Source organism: Dipodomys spectabilis, unplaced genomic scaffold (assembly GCF_019054845.1).
Source record: "Dipodomys spectabilis isolate Male_0828 unplaced genomic scaffold, ASM1905484v1 ptg000030l, whole genome shotgun sequence".
Lineage (NCBI taxonomy): Eukaryota > Metazoa > Chordata > Mammalia > Rodentia > Heteromyidae > Dipodomys > Dipodomys spectabilis.
In genome coordinates, this window is record NW_024870707.1 from 4,535,748 (window position 1) to 4,562,263 (window position 26,516).

The 26,516-nt window shown below is 36.7% G+C and overlaps 2 protein-coding genes across 2 annotated transcripts; one reads left to right on the plus strand and one right to left on the minus strand.

The window, feature by feature from the left end:
* Window positions 1-2,311: 2,311 nt before the first annotated feature.
* On the minus strand, window positions 2,312-3,265 carry LOC122105174 (olfactory receptor 1020). Its single transcript, XM_042676318.1, has one exon. It carries the CDS (start codon window positions 3,263-3,265, stop codon window positions 2,312-2,314), a length of 954 nt encoding a protein of 317 aa, XP_042532252.1.
* An 8,536-nt stretch (window positions 3,266-11,801) lies between these two features.
* On the plus strand, window positions 11,802-12,734 carry LOC122105265 (olfactory receptor 1019). Its single transcript, XM_042676428.1, has one exon. The coding sequence runs from the start codon at window positions 11,802-11,804 to the stop codon at window positions 12,732-12,734; it is 933 nt and encodes a 310-aa protein (XP_042532362.1).
* The last annotated feature ends 13,782 nt before the right edge of the window (window positions 12,735-26,516 follow it).

Genomic DNA, 26,516 nt, shown 5'->3' on the forward strand with positions numbered 1-26,516 from the left:
CCAGTTCCAAATCATCTCCATCTCTTCACTTAGCTTGATCTAAGAACCATTTAAAATGGTGTTCCTATTTCTAAAATCAAATTAAAGAAGTGGCTCTGTGGCTCAAAAGCACTAGCCTTGAGCTCAGGGACAGCACATAGGCCCTGAGTTGAAGGCCCAGCCCAGGCCTTGCAATTTACAAAAATAAATTAGTTAAATAAAATTAAATAACTATTTTAGAAATTTTTCACCCATTCTTTAAGCTTCTTATTTATGCACACACATGTAGAATACTGATATTATATATGATTGTAAGTCATATTGTATAAGATATAAATGGTTCTATATGAATATGTATATGACTTTGTGTGAGTATATACATAAGAAGTCAACTATTAACTCTTAGAATTCTTTTTGCTCTACCATGTGTGCATATATTAAACTCAAATTCTTTGTATAGGGACTGCACTATAGGCTAGGCAAAGGGGTCTATATATCTGTCACTCCTCTTGAACATAAGTGGAGATGATGATGGTATATCACTTCCATGCCTGTGCCCAAAGAAGTATCAGTCAGTACACAGTAGAGGTACTCACACACACTATTTACCATAGTCAAGCAATGGGATCCGCCTAGGTACATGTCAGCTGATAAATGGTGGGTGGGAATGTCATATATGTATGCAATGGAATATTACTTGGTCATAACAAAGAAAGAAATTTCTGTAGTTTTCAGGTAAATGGAGAAATTGGAGGCCATTATGTTTTAAGAACATAACCCTGATATGTATCCAAATGTTTTTTTTTCTTTCATGCAATTGTTTCTAACACATTTATAAGATTATTTCTTTGTTGCTTTGTATGTCCCTCCCCCACAGTATAACCCCTGCTTTCACTGTATTTGATGTCGGTATAATTTGTGGAGGGGAAGGGGAAAAACAAATCGTTTAAATAGGGATACAGGTGGACCCATTGCAACAATGTACAAGTCGTTATGTTGAAAATGAACTTTACAACTTTGGTGGGGGGGAAGCGGGGAGGATTGGGTGGGGGGGCAGGGAAAAAAAGGAAATTATTATAACATTATTAAATTGAAGGGTCACTGATCACAGATAATTGTAAAGTTGAAATAAAACTGGGCTTTCTACAATGTGTGTTTATAATAACATTCCAATTATCTTGCAGTTATTTTAAGAACAAAAGTCATAATACAGAGGTTATTCAAGTAATTACCAAATAATAACAAAAACTCAAATACACCTCTCTGTTTAACATTATTTTTTTCTGATCAGTCAACTTATTGCAATGCCAGAATTTCATACCTTTCTATTACCTTGTTGGTTAACACAACAGGGAAATAATGAAAATATATAATAATGAAATTGACATTCTTGAAAAAGGTACAGATTTCAACAGTGTTGGGGAATGTTACCTTAGCTACATATTGAAATTGCAGAAGCATTGACTAAGATCTGAGTACATGATGTGTGGTGAGTTGGCAAATTAATAGATGTAAACCTATAGGTATATAATATAATAGTTGCTTTGAAAGAAAGTTCATGTCAACATGTTAAGAGAAAAACAATGGAAACTGATGTTTCTCCAGTTTATTTTGTGGAAAGACTCCACTCTGACAAGACGATATGGATATTAGTGATTAGTTGAAAATACTTATTTGATTCCACAAACAGGTACATAGTTAAAATTACATATACAATTTCATTATCTTTGTTTTATATTCCAAGGTATGTTCCAATCAAGTATTTTAACATGTACTAGAAATGCATTGAATTTCTCACCCAATGAGTGAGTATCTTCGTGGAATAGGCATGCTCGAAATTATTTCATCATATGATGAAAATCTTCTATTTGTGAGTAGTTAATTCTTCCTACAGCTTTTAACTGAAATACATTCTTTTCTCAGGGCAAGCACTTGGACAATGTGAAGAGTTATAAAACTCAAACCTGTTCTTTTTTTTAAAAACCTGTACTTTCTTGTCCTGCCCTAATTGTTATGAACCATGTGTGTATGTCCCAAAGCCACAGTTTTAGATGTCTAGATTCTAGTACTTAGTCCTTTCAATGAGCTGTATGAATATTTTGTTTTTATTCATATGTAACTATGTGAAATAATTAATAATTTTCCCCAACTTAAGTGCTGTTATGACATATATATATATTTCAGGACGAATAAGAATAAATAGAAAAAAAGACACTGTAAAATCAAGAAGTATACATTACCTTATATAATCATTTAACATAGAAAAAGAAACCAAGTAATCAGATAATCCAACTAATTGGATGTATAGTTTTCTTCCATAGAGCACAACCTCTTATAGAAGAGGTTTCTGTAAGATCTTCCTCAGGGCCTCTTTCACATCTTTATTTTTCAAACTATAGATGAGAGGATTCAGCATGGGGATCACTACGGTATAAAACACAGAGACAACTTTGTCCTGCTCCATTGAATAGCTGGATGTGGGTCGCAGGTACATGAAGAGAATGGTCCCAAAGAAGATGGTGACAGCCAGAAGGTGGGAGGCACACGTGGAGAAGGCTTTGCGTCTTCCTTCTACGGAAGGCATCTTCAAGATGGCAATAAGGATGCACAGGTAGGAAATGAGAACAATCGCAACACAGCTGATGACATTAAAGCTGGAGGAAACCATGATCACAATGCCATTGATGCTCGTGTCAGAGCAAGAGAGTTTGAGCAAGGGCGGGGTGTCACAGTAGAAGTGGTTGATCTTGTTAGAGGCACAGAATGACAACCTGAATGTCATCCCTGTGTGGATGGCGGCATTTCCAAAGCCTGCTAGAAAGGAAGTGGCGACTAACAAGAAACAGATTCTCCCAGACATGAGAACCGGATACAGTAGGGGATTCCAAATTGCTGCATAGCGATCATATGCCATCATGGCCAACAGGAAGCACTCGGTTCCTAGAAAGGACCCAAAGAAGAAGAACTGGGCAGCACACCCATTGAATGAAATGGATTTCCTCTCAGTTATGAGGTTCACCAGCATCTTAGGAGTAACAGAAGAGGAGTAAGAGGCATCAACAAAGGAAAGACTGCTGAGAAAGAAGTACATGGGGGTGTGGAGACAGCGATCAACCTTAATCAGGGCAATCATTCCCAAATTACCCACCATGGTGGCCAGATAGATGGACAGAAACAAGGCAAACAGGACACCTTGAAGATCTGGATTGTCTGAGAGTCCTAATAGGATAAATTCCACCACTTCTGTTTGATTTCTGCCCTGAACCTCTTGCATGTATCTGATCATTCTGAGCTGCAGCAAAAGAAAACATAGATCAATGTATTTCATGAGTTCCATACAGGGTAGATCTATAGAAGTAGTTTACTAACAGATATAAATGACATGGTAAGTATTTTAATTGACAAATTAGCCTACTCATTGTGTACTTTTGAAAAAAATGACACAATTAAATTAAAGCATTTAGTATACCTTTTCTAGATTAATTGACTAATTAAAAATACTGAGAGCTAACAGAAAAAAATCTCTAGAAGCAAACAAGAGATATAGTTAAATTTCAAATATGAGGCACTTTAAAAGTTTTAGAGTCAAGGAACAAAATAAAATTGACCACCATGCAGTCTAAAGGGTCCAAACTTTATGCTAAATTTCCCTAACTCACCATCTTCAATGAAAAATTGCAACAGTAAAGTATTGAAGATTTTTCACAATTAACTTCAACAATTAGAGAATCCTGACTTAAAGATGAATGAATATCCCTGATTTTAAAAAATGGAAGAATTGGTCATGGTATTAAAAAGGCCATTAACAATCAGGTTCACAGGATCATAACAGAAATTCTTACATAGTAGTTTGATCATAATAACCACAATGTAAGCCGGGCACTGATGGCTCACGCCTATAATCCTAGCTACTCAGGAGGCTGAGAGCTGAGGATCGTGGTTCAAAGCCAGCCCAGGCAGAAAAGCCTATGAGACTCTCATCTCCAATAAACCACTAGAAAACCGGAAGTGGTGCTGTAGCTCAAGTGGTAGAGTGCTAACCTTGAGCTTAAGAGCTGAGGGACAGCACCCAGGTCCAGAGTTCAAGCCCCATAAAAACACCAACTATGTATGTATGTATCATTCCAAAGCCTTCTAGAAAGGATCTTGAATATCTTTACCATAAAAGATCAATGTGGGCAGATAGATATCTTTATCTAATTTGAGTGTACTATATTATAAATATGTGCCCAGAACACTGGATATTCAGTTAATACATGGGCAAATTAGTTGAACGGATAACTTTCAAAGGAATAAGTACAAACACCTTTTTTAGGTATTTATTAGATAACAAAAAATGTTACATATAGGAAGTAAAAGTCAATAAGCATTGAGATTCCATCTCATACCAGTCAGAGTGATTATCATTAAGGGAACAAACAGCAAGGATGTGAGTCAACGGGTCCCTTATTCACTGTTGGTTGGAATTTAACTGAATATAGCCACTATGGAAATTAATATGTAGATTCCTCATATGATCCAGTAGATGCATGTACACAGAAGAATCCAAGTCAACATCTAATAGAGATACCTATAGAAGCCTGTTTACAGCAACACTGATTAAACTAGCCAATACATAGTATCAGCCTCAATGACTATCAGTTGATGAATGAATGAGTAAACTATGGTACACACAAACACAACAGATACATACACATACGTGCACATACACACACACACATACACACACACACACACACACACACACACACACACACACACACACACACATAGAGGGCTGCCTTGCCAAAAAGATTAATTATATTATGCTCTTTTTAGGAAAATGTATGAAACTGTAGATTATCATGTTCAGCAAAGTAAGCCAGGCTAAGAAAGACAAACATCAAAGGTTTTCTCTTATTTGAGAAATTTTGTCTTAAAAATGACAAGACTGTAAAATGGGCTCTGTTTGGCTGTAGATATCAGCAGGAGGGAGAGTCTATGGGAACAAGGGCATTTAGGCTGTTCACATAAATGCAAGAAAAACTGAGCAACCTATTGAAATTGTTTGAAGAAGGGGAAGTAATGAAGGATAATGACAAGTATATGAAATTAGTAAATCATTCCTTTGATCTTCATTTCATTGATCTAGATGAACACACAAGCTCCTTTTCTGTGGAATGATCTTAATGTGTAAACTTTAAGAACAGCAGCTTTGTGATCCCCTTACCCTCCCAAAACAGATTAACTTGCATACAAGACAAAAGGTACAGATACCAAACATAGTGATAAAGGGGAAACAACAACAACAAAAACCAAAAGGGGGAACAGTGCAACAGTGATGCTCACTAGACAGATACTGTGTTGAAAATGAACTATGCAATTTGTGGGGAAGAGGGGTCATGAGTGGGAGAAAACCTGGGAACAGGTGACACTGGTCAAAAAGAAATATTCTCACTATCTGACTTATATAACCAGAACCTCTCTGTATATCACCTTTACAAGAAAAAGAAAAAGAAAATCATCTCCAGAAGTAAGGAAAAAAGAAAGAATGGATCTTTCTCCTCTTTCTCAAATATAGTTTTCCTGTGAGTGTAAGTCTAGCAAAAATAGTAAAAAGAATAAAATGCCTTAGGTGTGCTAAACACAGAAAGCAACGATGAATTTAAAAAGCAAGTAATCCAACATGCTAAATCTTTCTTTCTGATGATTTTCTTTAATCTATAAGCACAGCGTTATTATGTCTATATTTATTTTCATCAAATCTTATAGGAATAGATACTGTTACTATGTTCTTTGAGTTCATTACAAATAATTAACAAGAATCAAAGCACTAGCCTAGTATAGTTTACATTTATATCAAGTCAATGAAGTTCTTATTCTAGTAACATTTGCCATCACTTAGACTGTCCCCAACAATAATAATGGATTAGAACACTGGTACATACTGCAGAAAGAGTGTATTTCTCAGAATATTAACATTACTTCTGGTGAGAAATTATGATTACAGTTGCTGAAATTTGTCTTTCTTACAATGATCATTTATTAATCAGCATTATGAGCAAAATATTATCTTCTCTGCATCACATGACATCCATTATATACTCTGTCTCCTCTGTTTTATACTGTGTCTTGCTCTGTAACCTAGGCTATTCTCCAGTTTTATCTATTGTGCACACTTTATCCCCTATTTTTCCAAATTTCCCTCACATTGTTAAGATTTTGTAGTCAAGCTTCAATCCAGTAGAATAACGATCTGGACTATAAATTTCTAAGTATTTCTGAAAATAATAATAATGATATTTCCTGAGAAACTGCTGGTGATAAAAATGGCCTTTCGGCAGTCTTATTTTCAGTTGCTTACAATTCTCTTAATGACTTACAAATTATAGTAATAAAAATAAATGTATTATGTATTTACTGTATTTTCTTAAGCCCTCAGGGTCTTATGTAAATTCAGGCCCATGGGTAAGTAAAGAAATTAACAGAATTGCACATTTTTCTTCAGTTTAGTAAGTATGAGAAAATAATTCTTTATACCTTTCTCTTACCTTCTATAACTTCAAGACTCTTGTGTGATGCTTTTGACTGCTCCTGTTCTATGTCTAAATTTACTAAAACACAGCAAAAAATAATCAGAGAAGAAAACCACACAGATCCTTCCTGTTAAAGAAGACACATTCTCTAATTTTCTTTTAGGTGAAGCAGGAATTAGGGAGTCAGGAAAACTTCACTCTGCACTCAACAGAAATGAGTCTGACTTTGTTTCCTATTTCCATAAAGATAAATACACCCATCAAGATAAAATACCTTTCAAAATAAAGGCTCTGTTTCTCTGTCTCTATGGTGCAGTTGTATTCTCTATAACAGTCTTCAGAACAGACAAGAGTCAGCATCCTGACTTACTTTAAGTAGGACAGACTTCTTGTTCTTTGGTCTCTGGGGACTAACCCTCAGGTCACTTTATTATAATCCAATTGCTTTCTGTTCTCACATTAAGAAAATCACAAGTCTCATACCTGTCTGTTTGGTGTTTGTTTGTTTGTTTTAAAATGTGCTTTGCTTTACCCTTGGGATATCTGAGCCAGTACAGAATGAAGTTTGAGTCCCAAATTACTCAGCACCATGAATTACCTTTCTCCTGTCTCCCCTGAGAACTGGGATTACTTCCATTTGGGAAAAATGTTAAGAGATTCCACACAATAGTAAGATATCTCTGCCTTTGGCCACACTTTCTACACACAATTTCTGTGTGTGTGTATAAGAGGTTAGGCTACTTGGATAATTGGGAGGGGACAGTGAAATAGAGGAAGTTGGAACAACAGAAGCTTTGAGGCTTGAAACCCAGCCTCTTTGCATCAGTGATTATGTGGCTTGTATATTTCACAGCCTCTCCCTAAGGCCTACTTCAAAGGGTGACTCTTGAGATAGCATAATGAAAGAATACTGCTGCATCCAGTACATACAAATCATCAATAAGTAAGAGATAACTTCACCATATGACACTTTACCCACCATTAAGACTAAGAAATTTTTATCAGCTTAGACAGTCCAGCTTAAAGCTGATATAATGCTCGACTGTTTAATTGTATCTTCCATTTCGAGGATACCAGGTCTGAAACACATTGATCAAAGATAATCAGTGTTTTATGATGGTTTATGCTCTTTGTGCTACTTACATAAGATTATAATTAATTTATCTCAGCATCATTTAAATAGTGCAATTTGTATTAAGTGCTAGAACACAGACTTTAAAAGATGTATTACCATCAGCAATTACAATTCAGATAATAAATCTTAAGCTACAACTACTGTTTTAGTCTTCTGATCATTTCTTCACTTTGTTTTATTTTTATTGTTATAGTGTTATATATATAGAATTTTTCTAGATTTTATATTCTAGTATCCATATTGTAATATCAACCACTTCAAGCCTTTGTCAAAAGGCCTATACATATAATCTATAGGACCACTCAATCATTCCCAAAATCATAGCATGTAGGCATCTTTAAACAATAATAAACAGGGCAGACAGACTGAATCATTATGAGTATCTTCAAATAAATCCCTGTTCTGCTTTTCTTAATCATTAAGACTGAAGGAAGAACAAGGGAAATCTCCTGGGGAATGACAGCTCAGCAAGAATTTGTCTCTCTAGTGAATGCTGAAAATAATTTCATCATATTTCTTCTGGGAAATTATCTGTGACTCTGACATTTAAATGGCTCCCGCATACAGGATAGGGGCGTCATGAACAGTAGCTCTGAAACAACCACCTGGACCATTTAAGAATATTTCCACAGTGCTACTCATAAAGGCAGAACCTTTCAACCTGTCAACAGCAGGTAAAAAAAAGAGTTCAAATCACTTTTGGGGACAGAAGGGGAAAGAGATGAAGCCTTTTTGGTTCTTAGTTATCATAAATCTGAATTCAGAAAATGTTACAAGTAAAGGGGTTTGTAAAGTTTTGTATTCTCCATTCCATCCAATTCATAAATAAGGAAAATGCATCAAAATAAACAATTCACAGAGGAGAAATAACTAGGCTCTCCAGTATGTTGAAACAAATGTGTTACTCCAGTACTCTTTTCCTACGAATATCATTTTCAGGTGATGAGCAGGAACCTAAAACATATTTGTACTTTCTTCCACAAGATAATATCTTTGATGTGCTTTTGCTAATACTTTGGTTTGTGGAATAAACATATTTTCTCAATATTCTACCATTTTCTTGAGTCAAACAGGCTGTACCTAAACTACAGGAGATTGAAAAGAAAAGCAGTGTTATTTTTTCTAGTATTTTGGCTTAATCAAGCCCTGGTTTGGGATAAGATAGCTTTGAATCTACTTGTAATATCATGTCAGAGAAGTGCCTTGAATAAAATTATTCCTCATTATATTTATGAGCTTGTATACATCACTCCTATGTAATAAGCATACAATAGTTTTATGTTTTGATTCATAACTCATCTGCTGAATTAAAACATTAACATTTATACACAATGACCAAATGTACTAAGTACTTATCACATAGCAATCATTGAATTCAGGATTTTATATGTAATCCAACTAAATCTTGCAGAACTTCCTTAAGGAAGTTCTTCTTAACTTCAATTTATGAATAAAAGCCCACACTTCAAGTAGATAACTAGGGTGTGGGAAATCAGTAGTACCGATTGGTCAACCTGGGTTTCTCTGCTATGAACAAAAAACAAAAAACTAAAAGAACATGGCAGATGCTTTAGGACTGATGTAGCAAGCACCTTCTCATAGCAACACCCTCAATCTGCAAGAAAGAGAAAATGATTTTCTAGTCCTCTTTTTTCATTGGGTAACATAAATTGAGTAGCACACACACAATTGTAGATCTGAGTCCTGACTCTTGCTGCTATGTTCTTACAAGGTTATCTCTTTCTCTTCTAAATACTAAGCGATCTCATGTAGCAAGGATGAACTGAGCTCAAAAAGAAGCAAGGGGTGTTCATTTTAGGGAATTACATAGAAGTATAAATTATGTAGAACAAATAGAATACATTTAATATTAATATATTTAAGAGATTTTTTCATGTTTTATCATGTTATTTGCATGAATCAATCATAAGTAAATATAACTGTAAAATAACTCCTCACACCAAAAACTTTTCTTGAAACTCTTGGCACTCACTCTTTCCTATGTTCCCACAGTTTCTTATCTAAACCTCTACATGGAAATCATTGATGTGTTTTCTGTCACTATTGATTTTCTTACATTTTCTAGATTTTTATAAATGGAATCAAAAGACCTTACCATTTTGCATGTCTTTTTTTCTTAATTACTTGAGATTTTTCTGTCATAACATATTTATCTATAATAATCGTTGAGTAGTATTCCATTTTCACAGATATACTGCAATATATTTGTCCTGTCACCTATAGATGGGGATTTCCATTTTCTGGCTTTCTAATGGCTAACATTAAATTTGTGTACCTAGGTTTGATTGGATAAGAAAGTGTCAATGTTTTCCAGGTGTTTTATGTTGCTGCAAACAATGATAAAAGTGTGAACGGCTTCATTTCCTTGTCAGAACTTGTCAGTCTTTAAAATATCAGCCATTCTAATATGTGTGCATTTCACTATGAATTTACTTTCTCCCGTTTTGAATACTTGAGCATTTCTTTTCAATTAGTTAATTGATATTTGCATATCATCTTTGGCAAATACAGAAATCTCTACGCCATACTTATTAGATTGTTTCTTATTGAGCTTGTAATTTTCTATAGATAAATGAGAGATTTTTTTCAGCAGAAATAAATTTTTCAAATAATTTTTCACAGGTTGACATTTTTTCTTTGTTTTTTTATTGATCTAATATGCAAGAGAAAAAAATGATGTACGCATTATTCCCAGAGTACTGGAAAATAGAGAAAGACATGTGCTTTGCAAACTGCAAAACCTCCACACAATATTTGGTTTTATTAGATCCCTGTTCATATTGTGATTAATTATACTCTAGGGCAAAATTAAAGCTAAGGGCACAATTTTCATTCTTTCTGAACTTAAGATTTGTAATAACCTACCAGATTTGTAATATCTCCATAAATGAAACATTGTAGTACTTTATTTTCTCTTCAGTCCTTTTATCTAATTAAGGGATATACTGCCTGTCTTCTCCCTTCAGCTTTACGTATGAGATGCTACTTATTTTTAAGTTATCTTGTGTTTCATTTGCTATGGTTTGGTCTGATTGCCCTTAATTCTGCAACTGAATAGATTTGCATCTCATCAGCAAGAAACACATGCTTAACAGATTCATGACTACTGACCTATATTGGACAATGCCTTTTCAATTTCCTATGGGTAAGAAATCTTAGCTCACTAGCCTGTTGGCTACAGAATAGAAATCGCCAGTGATACGTGTGACTTCACCCAGACAATGCACCATTCTTTAATCTCAAAGATTTCCCCACACCAGAGAAGTAACTACTTTGTGTACATACATGATAGACATAACAGGTAATAGAAAGACAGACAACAATCTCAGATTTACTTCCCATCAAGTCATGCATATCAGGCAGTGATAAAGTAAAACAGACTCTGGAGTCAGACCAAGCATATACTGCCCTTTGGCTCTGTTATAATTATTTAATGGCTATTCTTGCTCTTTTTTGAAATAAAATGAAAATAATGGTGAAACATTCCTCATAGAGTTTGCAAAACCAAAATTATATATACATATATAACACTCAAATAACCCCTAATATGTAAACAAAATTATGTAATATATAATATATAAAACACTCAAATAAGCTCTAGCATAAAGTAACTCCTCACTCTTAAAATATAATCTTCACTACCTTTTTTTTCTATTTCTGACCTTCGATACTAAATACTTCATATTCTTCATACTTCTCACACACTTCACATTCATCTTATCATGAGAATTAACATATGTGCATTATTCTTATTCATATTTACTTTGCTTTAGAAAGACAAAACAAACATCAAAATGGACATCAAAACTAATGAATCGGGTGAGTAATTGCCAGGCCTGTTCAAGCATCTGGTGTCAGGCGATAAAGCCATCGTTTTTGGAGAAGCATAACTTGCCATTCTGAACAATCCAACCTGAGAAAGACATCAAACCATCATCTTCAATAGAGTCATCTGAGTCACCTGATGAATCATCAGATCTAATTCATGTAAAAATTTCTGAAATTGCCCCAGTCTTCTTCTATTATTGAAATACATATAATGTGCCAGGCATATGATTGATTCTCTTTAGCTTCATTGTTACCAGTGACGAGGAATTGATTATACTCATCAACAAAAGCAAATCCAGATAGACAGATATATAGTTGGAGCCATGGATCATCAAGAAAACCACTCAACAGTGACTGAGTTTGTCTTTACTGGCATCACTCAAGACCCTCAACTGCAAATCATCTTTTTTGTGGTCTTCCTCATTGTCTACCTGGTCAATGTGGTAGGGAATGTTGGCATGATCATCCTGATTGTAACAGACAATCAGCTTCACACTCCTATGTATGTTTTCCTCTGCAACCTCTCCTTTGTCGACCTGGGTTACTCCTCTGCCATTGCTCCCAGGATGCTGGCTGATTTCCTAACAAAACACAAAGTCATCTCCTTCTCCAGCTGTGCCACTCAGTTTGCTTTCTTTGTAGGGTTTGTGGATGCTGAATGCTATGTCCTGGCTGCCATGGCCTATGACCGCTTTGTGGCCATCTGTCGACCCCTTCACTACACCACTCTCATGTCCAACCGGGTCTGCTTTGCTCTCATGCTGGGCTCTTACATGGCGGGCCTGGTGAGTTTAGTAGCCCACACTTCCCTCACGTTCAGCCTCAATTACTGCGCTTCCAATATCATCAACCATTTCTTCTGTGAAATCCCACCACTCTTGGCCCTCTCTTGCTCAGATACCTACATCAGTGAGATATTACTCTTCAGTCTGTGTGGCTTCATCGAATTCAGCACCATCCTCATCATCCTCATCTCTTACACCTTCATCCTCATCGCGATCATCAGAATGCGCTCTGCTGAAGGTCGCCTTAAGGCTTTCTCCACCTGTGGGGCCCACCTGACTGGCGTCACTCTCTTCTATGGCACTGTCATGTTTATGTATCTGAGGCCAACATCGAGCTACTCCCTGGACCAAGACAAGTGGGCCTCTGTGTTCTACACTATTATCATTCCCATGTTGAACCCCTTGATCTACAGTCTGCGGAACAAGGATGTGAAAGCTGCTTTCAAAAAACTCATTAGAAAGCCACAATAAATACAGAACATGGCAATCTGTTGTTGTTGTGGATGATGATGATGTTTTACCAGAGGTAAATTATAATGATAGAGAGACAGAAAACACAAAGAGCTTTCCAATAAATACTTCCTAAGTTATCCTCTCCTGGTTGAGTCAATGTGAAATTCTGAAGATTTTCTTTGCAACTTTTTTCATGCATTTTTATTGTTATTATAAAGGTGATGCCCAGAGGGATAACAGTCACATAACTCAGATAAAGAAAGTACATTACTTTTGACCCATGTCATCACCCCTTCCCTCATTCCCTCCCACTTTTTCCTTCCCATCCTCACCCATAAATTGTATAATTCATTTTCAACATGGTGTCTAGTGAGTACCAATGCTGCATTTGTTCACCTTTCATCCCTCTATTTTTTGCCCACTTACCCTCACAAAGACAGATAAATGAACAAAGACAAGAGGAAAAGAAAATAAAAACAGCAACAAAGAAAAAATACCTTGTTTCCATTTCCTGGAATTCATTTTGATAATTATTATTTTATATGATCAGATGCACATAGGTATTAAGGCTTTGTGTTCCTATCTTAAGAATATCCTCCTTTGAGGCTGCAATGCTTGGTAAGAAATGTACGCATTATCCTGCCCATGTAATTGTAACCCCTCTGTACAGTATGTTCACAAATAAAATAAAATTAAATTAAAAAAAAAAAAGAATATCCTCCTTTGGAAGTGGCGCTGTGGCTCAAGTGATAGAATGTTAGCCTTCAGCTGAAGAGCTGAGGGAAAGAGCCCAAGTCCAGAGTTCAAACCCACGACTGACCAAAAAATAAAAGAGAATATCTTCCTTTAAACTCACTGTACGAATACCTAGAGACCTATATAATTTATCCTATCTACAAGCTGAAAGAAATATAACTAAATTTAATATTTTAACAGACATGTTGCTCAAGAGGTATTAGTTTTTAAATTCAAATTTGATTCACACGGTCATTTAAGATTTAAGTAGAATATTATGAAGAGAGGAAAGTTAGAGCTAATCACCTTAAATCATTTGGTGTGTTTTTTTTTCTCAAAGTCATGAGAAATGTGTGGTACAAATGTGGAAATGTGGAAGTCAGAGAGACTCTAATTGCAATTATGGGAAATGAGATTGCTTTGAAGATCACTCAATCTTGTATCTAGCCATTCATGTTGTTGAAAACTTACAAATAAAGTGTTGGTTTGTGCCAGGTTCTAGAAGAAACATACAAATGATATGTCTTGAATCTACGGCACCTAATAACAAAATTAAAAAGTGTTCTAAGTCTGAGAATAAAAGCTAGATTCCTAAACTATGCTGGCAACTAGCTACATGAGTGAGAGGATTTTTATTTTCTTTCCTTCCTTCAATTTTCTTTTAATTAACTGTTTGGTTTTATGAGATCCTTTAATCTTTTCTATCTTCCATTATAAAGAAGTGGCCAATTTTGAACACTGGCATCCTCTTATTTCTCTGACAAACCCAGAGACCATAAAAAATACAGAGAACAATCTGCAAATCAAACAAATATCTGCAAGAATAGTTTGCCTATGTCCATCAATAAGATTTTGCCTTTCCTAGCATTACAAAGAATCTAGCTCTTCTCATGTCTGATCATTTATTTTTCACCATAATACCCAGACATTGTTAATAATATTCTCCTTTGCTCTAATAGGACAATTGTTGACAAAATAAGAGACTGTAGCTCCATCATGTGTTCTCTCAAGCTAAAAATAAATCCTCAATTAAACAAGATGCTTGCCAGGTGCTGGTGGCTCACATCTGAAATCCTAGCTACTCATGAGGCTGAGATCTGAGAACTGCAGTTCAAAGCCAGCCCGGGCAGGTTAGTTTGTGAGACTCTTACTTCCAATTAACCACCAGAAAACTAGAAGTGGTGCTATAGCTCAAGTGGTAGAGTGTTAGCCTTGAGCTGAAGAGCTCAGGGACAGCACCCAGGCCCAGAGTTCAAGAACTATGACCGGTTAAAAAAAAAAAAGATATCAAAAAGCCGGGCACCTTTGGCTTATACCTTTAATCATAGCTAATCATGAAGCTGAGATCTGAGGATAGTGGCTCAAAGGAATCCTGCACAAGAAAGTCTGTGAGACACTTAGCTCCAGTTAACCCCCAGAAGCCAGAAACAGAGCTATGGCTCAAGTGGTAGAACACTAGCCTTGAGCAAAAACTCAGAAACGGCTTAGGCCCTGATTTCATGCTCTAGAACTGGTTTTCTAAAAAGCAGGTAGAGGCAAAAAATTGAGATCAAAAGGAAACTTCCATTTTTAATAATAAATTTCAAGTCTATTATATCCTTAATTGAAACCAATAATCTTTCTACCAACCTTCCCTCCAGTGATGATAGTAAAAAGTCAGGGAAGTAAAATCGTTACTGTGACCTATAGAGTAGCCATATTCATCCTGAAATGCAGTAAAGAATATTCTAGGCCAAAAAAACAAACAACCCAAAAAAAAAAAAAGAAACCTCTACAATTTGCCAATCATTTTTTTCTACTCCAGAATCCATGTTTTTACTGACACTAATGTCATTATAAATGAGTAGCAGTTGGTTGATTTCAGACTCCTAATCATATCATGAATTTCCATATCATTTCTTTGGTGCTACATTATAGAAAAGTAATAACCTTTGGGTAATGCACAAATGTAATTTGCAGTCCAGAAACAATCCAGAGACTTAGTTTTCATTTCATTTTATAATTAAGTATACAGCTCACATATAATTATATATAATTAAATAATTTTAATGAATATAAAATAAGTGTAAAATAATAAATATGATCTTGTCCTGTTAACTATAAGTCAAGGGCACATTATCACTGAAAGAGCAAGCTGTTTCAGAATCAGGAAGATCTTTAAATCCTATTTCAGAAAGTGTAACAACTTTCTTGTTAATAAATAACCTTTTGTAAATTGGTTGTGATAGTCATTCAACAAACAATGCACTTGATAGATCATCAAGTTCAGCCATCATGAAAGGTAGGCATTATTCCCATTAGATGACATTAAAATAGTACAGATGGGTCAAGCAACTTACCAAACTTAAATGTTAGAGCAAACTTTGGATTCAAGGACAGTACTTCCTATTCACTAATGGCAAACAGTCAGACTTTCGAATATTTATAACAAGCCCATCATGGAGACTCTCCTTTTCTAGCTCTGTAATTGCAGATGAGTTACTTGATCTCAGACCCACTCAATTTCTTCATCAATCAAATATGACTATTAATGCTTAACTTTTAGCATTTTCCAAAGGGGTTATCACAATGTTTATAAGGTATATGTCACATAAAATGTCATAATATCATAAATTTTGTTATTTTTATGCATTTATGAATGACCTGTTCATATTTGTAGAGATCTAAAAATATGCCATTGATATGCTATAACAAAATATATAAATATATTTTATATAGTTTATATATGAATAGATATAATGAGGCTGGTTCTTTTATTTTCTATATACTTCTGTTTTGTATGAAAGTATTTTATTTTCCATATCACTCATAACTTATAATGCCAAGAGAAGAGCTGATACAAAATACAGTAATCACTTTTAGTTTTAATTCCACTAACATCTGTTTCAAATAAATCCCTTATTATTTCCATAGTTTCTTCATTAATAAAATGGCAACTACTTATTATTCATATATTATCTATCCTCTTGATTTTCATACATAAGGGATCAATAAAGATTTATGTTTGAACAGGACTGACTCCTCTTTCATATTAAATTTTTTTTAAATAATAACATGACAAAGGTAAACATATCAATCATATTCTCTGTAGTAGTCTGTAAAATCATTGTACTCAATGTAAGTAAGAATGAAAGTAATGGAAGCATAAATAGATAAAAGCAGAGATTCAAGAAGTGGAGCTGTGGTTCAAGAAGTAAAGCACTGGCCATGAGGAAAAAGCTCAAGGATCGTGCCCAGGCCCTGAGTTCAAGCTCCAGGACAGATACACTTAAAAAAAAAAGTACTAGAAATTTCATAGTGAAATAAAGCTGAAATTCAATTCTTCTTCCTTTATTATTGAGTTGGTGAGAATTTGAAAAAAAATCTATTTAAGAATTGAAACGTGGGACAAGCAGAAAAGGTGAAAAGCTATGTATATCTGACCAGATAAGATGATGTTATACAAAATGGACCCAAAGATAGGGACACACTGTTTTTTTTCTTTCTTTCTACTGTTTCTAACATATTTATAATGTACCATGTGATTTTTTTATTTCTTTGTATGTTCCTCCCCCACAGTACAACCCCTGTTTTCACTGTATTTGATGTTGGTGCCCTGCATCTTGTATATACACTTCTCTAATTTGGGGAGGGGAAGGGAAAAAACAAAATACTTAAATAGGGATACAGGTTGACCCATTGTAACAGTGAGATGTACAAGACACTATGTTGAAAAACCAACTTTATAATTTAGGCAAGGAGGGGTGAGGGAGGGGTAGTGTAGTTGTGGAGGTAGGAGGGAAGGGATGGTAGGGGAAAATCAAAGGAGGAGGCAACAATGCTTGATAGGAAATGTACTCATTACCTTGCTCATATAACTGTAACCTCTCTGTACAGTATTTTTACAATTAAAAAGTATTTTTAAAGAAAGAATTGATAGACAATGTGAGATACACATTTGGCCTCTAAGAGTTTATATTTATGGGGAGATACACTGAGTTCAAATGTCTCATATTGAAGAAAAATAACTAAGTATTTAAAAAAGGGAATCACAAAACTCCTGAAGTGACTCATGTTAAAAGAAAAAAAATACAACACATCCTTTTGGGAGATGATGGAAAAGTCAAGAAGGGTAAGGTGCCCTGAGCTATTGTTGAAGCATGGAGCACAAAACGTCAAAAGATAGGAAATGTGTGTCTGAGGGAACAGACAGGGTCGATAAAGGCAAATGGTTACACACAGTGAGGCGAGTCCACAGCCTACTTGTGCTGGGTGCCCAGTTGGAGATTTGCTGATAAAGCTGGAAAGTAGCCCAGGGAGTTCTGGGAAGATGGCGGAGGAGAAGCTGGAATCTGAACAAGCTCTTGCATAGAAAGCAGTTTTAGAGTTCCAGTGAACAGTCCCAAGCCAGAGAATCACACCAAGTGTGCCATCACAGGACAGAGAGTTAGTCAAGAGAGGGGAAGCCAAGCAGACATATCTGAGTGCTTGCCAGCAGCTGCCGCTGCGGCGGCAGGGTCGCGGCGGGGACCACCGCCGCGGGGGCATACCCGAGACACAGTCCGGGACGAGGGAGTCAGACGCAGCGGACGAGCAGATTCTACTCAATACACCAGCAAGAACCGACAAGGAGCGGACAACTTCATCCTGCACTTTGCAGACCAGAGACGACCCAGGATCCAAGACTCGGCGTGAGTAGAAGCCCTATGTCCTCACTCCTTCTCAGGGAGCAGAGGAGAGAAGGCCACCCCAACCCCCCCAGCACCGGTGATCTCCATCTTGGATACCGACAAAGCTCGGAGGAGCTGCTAGCTCCAGCTCAGGCCTTGGAATAAAACGAGTCATTTAGCAGGTCACAAGAACTTAACGGTGAAGTGACCTCACAGACTCAGTTCCATCCAGGGAATAGTCACCCAGCTCAGGCGTCAGCCATTGGAGTGGCTCTCCTCACTGGGTAACCAGAGCCAGAGGCTGCCCCTCCCTCTAGCAGCCACCACAATCAATTGAAAAACAGAAACCCTGAGAATGGCTCCAGGCTGGGTGCTGTGAGTTTTTTTCACAAAATAGCCCCAGGGAAAAGCTACTGTTGGTTGAAAGGCCTCAACTCTACCCAGAACCTAGCCTCATCACTGCATCCCCATCTTTTGTGATTCTCAAAGCAGATCACCCTCCCAGTAAACTAACCTGGGAGGGGGATCTCAAAATCTTGGGTAAAGCAGAACATTTTTCTGCCTGTTTCAACAAACTGACTTAAGAAACCAATCAAGCCACAGGACCTCAAGCTGACCAGAGACTCCAACCAGACTCTGGTTACAGACAAAAGGGAGATACAGGATTCTTCCCACCCCTCCCAAAAAAAAAAAAAAAAAAAAATCAAAGAACTTTTTTTTTCTTTCTTCTTCTTCTTTTCTTTTCTTTTTTTTTTGTTTTTTTTTGTTTTTTGTCACCTTATATATATAAAAAAATTTTTTCCTTTTCTAAAACTTTTATTAATCTCTAATTTTTGCCTCTTCTGAAAAAATAATTGTTTTCCAGTAACTTTTTTTTTCTCCTCTTATAATTTTTATTTTAGGAATACGTGAATGTGTGTTTTCCTTTCTTTTCTTGTCTTCTTTCTCTTTTTCTTTCATTCTTAATTATCTTTTTGTTTTTTGTCTAGCTCTACTGAACTTCTGATCTTTTCTTCTCACTTTCCTATCCTTTCCACATTTTCCTCTTTTGTTCTTCTTTATGTGACTTAACTCTTGTCCTGCACATCCTCAGATAAACCCGTAGTTAACTAGTAGACCCTATCCCCCATTGTGTACACACTTAATCCACAAACTTATTACTCAATTCAAAACCTCTGAGACTTAAATTCATTAATAGCAGTACTACCTCTTTATACCTATATAATATTTTAAGCATTTTTTTAAAGTTTTTCACATCTCCTCTATGTCCCTCCCTTTCTCTCAATATATTCACATTCCTCTCTAAATAGATGGTCTTTTAATCTATATAATAACATTAATTTTTACGTTTCTATTTTTTTTCTGGTCTCTTTTCATTCCCCTTTCCCTTTCTTCTTTTTCTCTCTCTCTCTACTTGCATCCTACCCAACCTATTTCCTGCATTGTGATTAGGACATAGTTAACTCTCCCGGTGCCTCCCCACAACAATCTATTCCTATTTTTTACCCACATCTCTCCCTAACCCTAATAATTTCTGGTTTTCCAAATTCTTCTCTGCGGTTCGAAGTCCTTTAACATATAGTTGTTTGATGTCAAATAGATGTATCTGTTGAACTAGATTGTACCTGTAGACTATTGACTGTACAAATGCAAACTTTGGTTGATGGTTGCCTTAAGACAGTGTTCTAGCACAAAACTGGTGCTATCTTCATCTCAAATGGGCAGAGTAAGCCGGAAAAACACAAAAAAAATGGCAAATTCAGGTATCTCAATTCCCAATCTTGATAATCAGGGGTTAGAACAGATAATGAATAATCCAGAGGAGAGTTCTCAAATAGCTCTACAAACACTGCTGGCAAACATGATAAATGAGAAGTTTGACAACGTACAAAGGACACTGTATGAGCGTGATAGGGACACAGAAGAGGCATCCTACAGGAATATCATAAGCGTGAGGAAGCTACTCAAAAACTGATACAGGATTTGCGTGAACAACTTGAGAATACTCAAAGAGAAAGGGAGGAATGGCGTGAGCAGGCTGAGAACACTCAAAGAGATCTGCAGGAATCCCACGAACGGGAGGAAGCTAATCAAAGAGTAATACAGGAATTGAGAGACCAGGTAGAGAACACACAAAGATCACTAAAGGCATTCATGGAATCCATTAACAAAGAGCTGAAGGAAGTCAGGGAGACCACAAAGGGAATGCTGAATGGAACCCAACAGAAGGAATGGGAGTCCAAAGAAACCATAAGCAATCAACTAAGTGATTTGAGGACAAACACTGAACACCAAATTAAGGAAGTAAAGAAATTCATACAAGACCTAAAACAGAGCTTCAACAAAGAACTTGAAGCCATCAAAGCTGACCAATTAGAAGGAAAAGAGATAAAAAACAAAGTAGAGAGTCTTGACAGCAGGTTAGACCATGCAGAAGATCGAATCTCAGGGATTGAAGACAGCCTAGATATTATAGAGAAAGAACATACAACCATCCAAGAAAGTCCAAGAAATATGATAGATCTATCCAACACCTGGAAGACACCATCAGAAGGCCTAACCTAAGGATAATGGGTGTAGAGGAGCACCTAGAAACAGAAGTTAATGGTCTAGGAAATTTGTTTAACAGGATCCTAGCAGAGAACTTCCCAAACATGCAAAAAGATAGGCCTGTTCAGATACAAGAAGCTTTTAGAACCCCAAATAGACCAGACCAGAATAGGACATCCCACCGTCACATTATAATCCACACAGGATCAACTCAGACCAAGGAAAAGATCCTTAAAGCTGTCAAGGAGAAAAGGGTAATCACCTAAAAAGGGAAACCAATTAGAATCACCTCAGATTTCTCAGCAGAGACAATCAAAACAAGAAGAGCCTGGAATGATGGATGCCATGCCCTAAAAACAAACAACTATCAACCAAGAATACTGTACCCAGCTAAACTCTCCTTCATAACTGAAGGCCAAATAAAAACCTTCCATAGCAAAGAAAAATTGAAACAATACATCTCCACCAAACCAGCCCTACAAAAGATTCTTAAAGATGTCCTACACATAGAAAACCAACAAGACCGCAATAAAGGCCAAGAAACTGCACCCAAACTGAGAATCCAAGAACCATAGGAAGAACCCAGTTTTCGCAGCCCCCAAGAAGGTAGATAACATGGCAGGAACTCCCAAATACCTCTCAGTCCTATCTCTTAATGTTAACGGACTGAACTCTCCAATTAAGCGACATAGACTGTCTAGTTGGATTAAAAAACAAGACCATTCTATCTGCTGCCTGCAGGAGTCACATCTTGCCCATAAAAACAAACACATTTTCAATGTTAAAGGCTGGAACAAAATCTACCAAGCAAACGGCCCCCATAAACAGGCGGGAGTTGCAATCCTAATATCAGATAAAATAGACTTCAAATTAAAATTCGTGAAAAGAGATAAAGAAGGTCGCTACATACTAATTAAAGGATCTCTCCTTCAGGAGGATATTACAATTCTAAATATCTATTCGCCAAACAATGGAGCACCCAAATTTATCAAAGAAACACTACTTTCCCTCAAATCCCATATAGATCCAAAGACATTAATTGTTGGGAATTTTAACACACCACTCTCCCCACTAGATAGATCAACTCGGCAAAAACTCAACAGAGAAACCGCAGATCTAAACAGCTGCATAGATCAACTGGACTTAACAGACATTTACCGAACATTTCACCCAGCAGCATCAGAATACACGTTTTTCTCAGCAGCACATGGAACGTTTTCTAAAATAGACCACATTTTAGGCCACAAAGCAAACTTGTCTAAATTCAGAAACATTGAAGTTATACCTTGCATTCTCTCTGACCACAAGGGAATAAAATTAGAACTCAACACCAAAAGCCACCAAAGAAAGTCCGGTATCACATGGAGGCTGAACAACACACTGCTGAATCATGAGTGGGTCATGGAAGACATTAGAAAGGAAATTCAAATGTTCATGCTATTCAACAAAAATGAACACACAAAATACCAGCTCCTCTGGGACACAGCAAAGGCAGTACTCAGAGGCAAGTTTATAGCTCTGAGCTCCTACATCAACAAATTGGAGAGATCTGAAACTAACAATTTAATGACACATCTAAACCTCCTTGAAAAAGAGCAGCAAGATAAACCCCAATCCAGTAGATGGAAAGAAATAATCAAAATTAAATCAGAATTAAATGAATTAGAATCCAAAAAAAACTATAGAAAGAATCAACAAAACAAAGAGTTGCTTCTTCGAAAAACTTAACAAAATTGACAGACCCTTAGCAAATCTTATCAAAAAAGAAGAGAACACACCCAAATTAATAAACTCAGAGATGAGAATGGAAACATCACCACGGAAACAAGCAAGATTCAGAACATTATAAGGGAATACTTCTCAAAATTTTATGCTAATAAGTTTGAGAACTTGACAGAAATGGACCTCTTCCTAGCAAATATTGACATGCCAAAACTAAACCAAGATGAGGTAAACTATCTTAACAGGCCCATATCAAGCATTGAAATAGAAACAGCAATAAGAGACCTCCCAGCTAAGAAAAGTCCAGGACCAGATGGTTTTACAGCGGAATTTTACAAGGCCTTCAAAGCAGAGCTCACACCAATTCTCCTCCAACTTTTCAATGAAATTGAAAGGGAAAGCTCACTACCGAACACATTCTATGAAGCCATCATAACCCTCATCCCAAAACCAGGCAGGGACTCATCAAAGAAAGAGAACTATAGACCCATTTCTTTGATGAACATTGATGCAAAACTTCTCAACAAAATTTTGGCCAACCGACTTCAACAATTCATCCAAAAAATCATACACCACGATCAAACAGGATTCATTTCAGGGATGCAAAGCTGGTTCAATATACGCAAATCAATTAATATTATTCATCACATCAACAGGAGCAAGAATAAGAACCACATGGTTATCTCAATAGACGCAGAAAAAGCATTCGACAAGATCCAACACCCCTTTATGATGAAGGTTTTGGAAAAATTAGGAATCCATGGAACATTCCTCAATACAATAAAGGCTGTATCTGACAAACCTACAGCCAGCATTATACTCAATGGTGAAAAACTAAAGCCATTTCCTCTTAACTCAGGAACAAGACAAGGATGCCCACTCTCTCCACTTCTCTTCAATCTAGTATTAGAATGCCTAGCTACAGCAATAAGACAAGATGCAGACATAAAGGGGATCCAAATAGGGAAAGAAGAAATAAAACTCTCCCTCTTTGCAGATGACATGATCTTGTATTTAAAGAATCCCATAGACTCCACTCCCAAATTACTCAAGCTGATTCAAAACTTTGGCAAAGTAGCAGGTTATAAAATTAACCCCCCAAAATCAATGGCTTTTCTGTATGCCAACAATGAGAAAAGTGTGGCTGAAATTAGGAAAGCAACTCCATTTGTAATAGCCCCACAAAAAATAAAATACCTAGGAATTAACTAAAGAAGTGAAGGACCTCTATGATGAAAACTTTAAAATCTTGAAAAAGGAAATCAACACAGAACTTAAAAAATGGCAAAACCTCCCATGCTCCTGGATTGGAAAGATAAACATCGTGAAAATGGCAATACTTCCCAAGGCTATCTACAAATTCAACACAATACCTATCAAAATTCCACCCTCATTCTTCAAGGAAATAGAAGAGGCAATCCAAAAATTCATATGGAACAATAAAAGACCCCGAATAGCAAAAACGCTCCTCAACCGAAAGAACACGGCTGGAGGAATATCAATACCAAATTTCAAACTCTACTATAAAGCCATAGTAATCAAAACAGCTTGGTATTGGCATAAGAACAGACCTCAGGACCAATGGAATAGAATTGAAAACCCAGAAATGAACCTACAGACCTATAGCCATCTAATCTTCGATAAGGGAGCTAAAACAATAGAATGGAAGACAGACAGCCTCTTCAGTAAATGGTGCTGGCAAAACTGGTTAACTACATGTAGAAAACTAAAGCTAGATCCTTATATATCACCCTGCACCAGAATCAACTCCTAATGGATCAAAGACCTTGAACTCAAAGCAGACACTCTGAAAACATTACAGGATGGAATAGGAGAAACCCTGGGTCTCCTTGGCTCAGGCCGAAATTTTCTGAACAGAGACCCGGAAACACAACAAATCAAAGAAAGGTTGGACAAATGGGATTGTATAAGGTTGCAGAGCTTCTGCAGGGCAAATGACATAGCTAGCAAGATCAATAGAAAGCCCACGGATTGGGAGAAGATCTTTACTAGCCATACAACGGACAAGGGTCTCATATCTAAAATATACTTGGAACTCAAAAAATTAAACCACCCAACAACAAATCCTCAAAGAAACAACTGCCCAATAAGTAAGTGGGCGAAAGATTTAAAGAGAAGCTTCTCTGAAGAAGAAAGAAGGATGGTCAATAGACACATGAAGAAATGTTCAACATCCCTAGCCATAAAAGAAATGCAAATCAAAACAACATTGAGATATCACCTCACTCCAGTTAGAACAGCAAAAATCAAGAACTCTAACAACAACAGATGCTGGAGGGGATGTGGACAGGAAGGAACCTTACTTCATTGTTGGTGGGAATGTAAACTTGTTCAACCACTTTGGAAAGCAGTATGGAGGTTCCTCAGAAGACTTCACATAGAACTCCCCTATGACCCAGCAATCCCACTTTTGGACATTTACCCTAATGTTTACAAAAAAGACCACACTAAAGCTACCAGCACAACTATGTTTATTGCAGCATTATTTACCATAGCTAAGATATGGAACCAACCCAGATGCCCCTCAGTAGATGAATGGATCAAGAAAATGTGGTATATATACACAATGGAATTCTATGCCTCCATCAGAAAGAATGACATTTCCCCATTTGTTAGGAAATGGAAAGGCTTGGAAAAAATTATACTAAGTGAAGTAAGCCAGGCCCAAAGAAACATAGGTCCCATGGTTTCCCTTATTTGCAATATCTAGTATAGGTATGAGTCAAGCGGGAAAAGTCAGATAATGTGATGTTAGGAAAATGAACCCTCAAATATGTATTTTAATGTTTTTGTTTCTTTCATGCATGTGTTTCTAACGCAATTATAAGATTATTTCTTTGTTGCTTTGTGTGTCCCTCCCCCACAGTGTAACCCCCACTTTCACTATATTTGATGTCAGTATAACATGTGGAGGAGATGGGGACAAACAAGTCGTTTAAGGATTCAGGTGGACCTGTTGCAACAATGAGAAGTACAAAATGTCATGTCAAAACCAGCTTTACAATGTCGGTGGAGGGGGGGGTATGATTGGGTGGGGGGGGAGGGGGGAGGCTGGGAAGGGAGGTGAAGGGTAAACAAAGGAGGAGGCTGCAATGCTTGGTAAGAAATGTATGCATTATCCTGCCCATGTAATTGTAACCCCTCTGTACAGTATGTTCTCAAATAAAATAAAATTAAATTAAAAAAAAAAAAGAAGAAAGTAGCCCAGTGATCTGGTACCAATGAATGATAAGGAATTTTTCCTTTCCTCAGAGGAGCAGGAAGTATGTTGCTTGTGGATTCTAGAAAACATTCCTCTCTGCTCCCTCAAACCGTAGCATGTATCCATTGGTATGACAACCGCTGTGAAGTTCGTCGAATAGTGTAGCCATCAAGCTTGTAGACCCATGGAGACTCTGGAATATCACCTTTAATGGCATAGATCATATATCTCTCTTATAGGAGCTGGACTTGCCTTAATTTTTTTGTCTAGTGGTACATACGGACTTCTCCCAAGGGAAGAATTAAGGCTGAAGTGCCATGTTATACTGATTTGATATTCTCTTCATACTTAAATGGAAGAAAAGATTTCATTATAGGTGCCGTCTGTCTCTGAAACATATACTCCCCCCTCCTGTGCTCATTCTGAGTTGTAGATTAATAACGTGAGAAACAATTTGGAAACAGTTCACCTCTGATTTAGTCATGTGTCAATCAAAGGCGCTATTAAACTTAACTATATCAACATTAAGTTACATGTGGCTGATCTTTTCATCCAAAGCACAGTAGCCTTTGAAAATATCAATGCCTAAAAGCTTCAAAATGAAGGCACCGCTCCTTTCACAAATTGGCCAGGTTCACGGATGTGACATAGACATCACATTTCTTTTTGGCTCCTCTCATTTCCTCAGCTAAGGCTCCTACTTTCATGCCTTCCGCAGACTGTTCATAACAATCCTCTGCTAGAATGAACTTCTGGTCAACCTTCCTCTTTATTCCTGCTTCTGGTCCTGTATGCTGTCTACTTAAAGAAGGCCACCCAGCTATTATGGTTTTTCACTGCCTCTGATGGTTATTTCCTTTATAAATGCAGTGTTCACGATCTGTCACTTTTCAGTAAATGTACATATACCATTTTTCCATT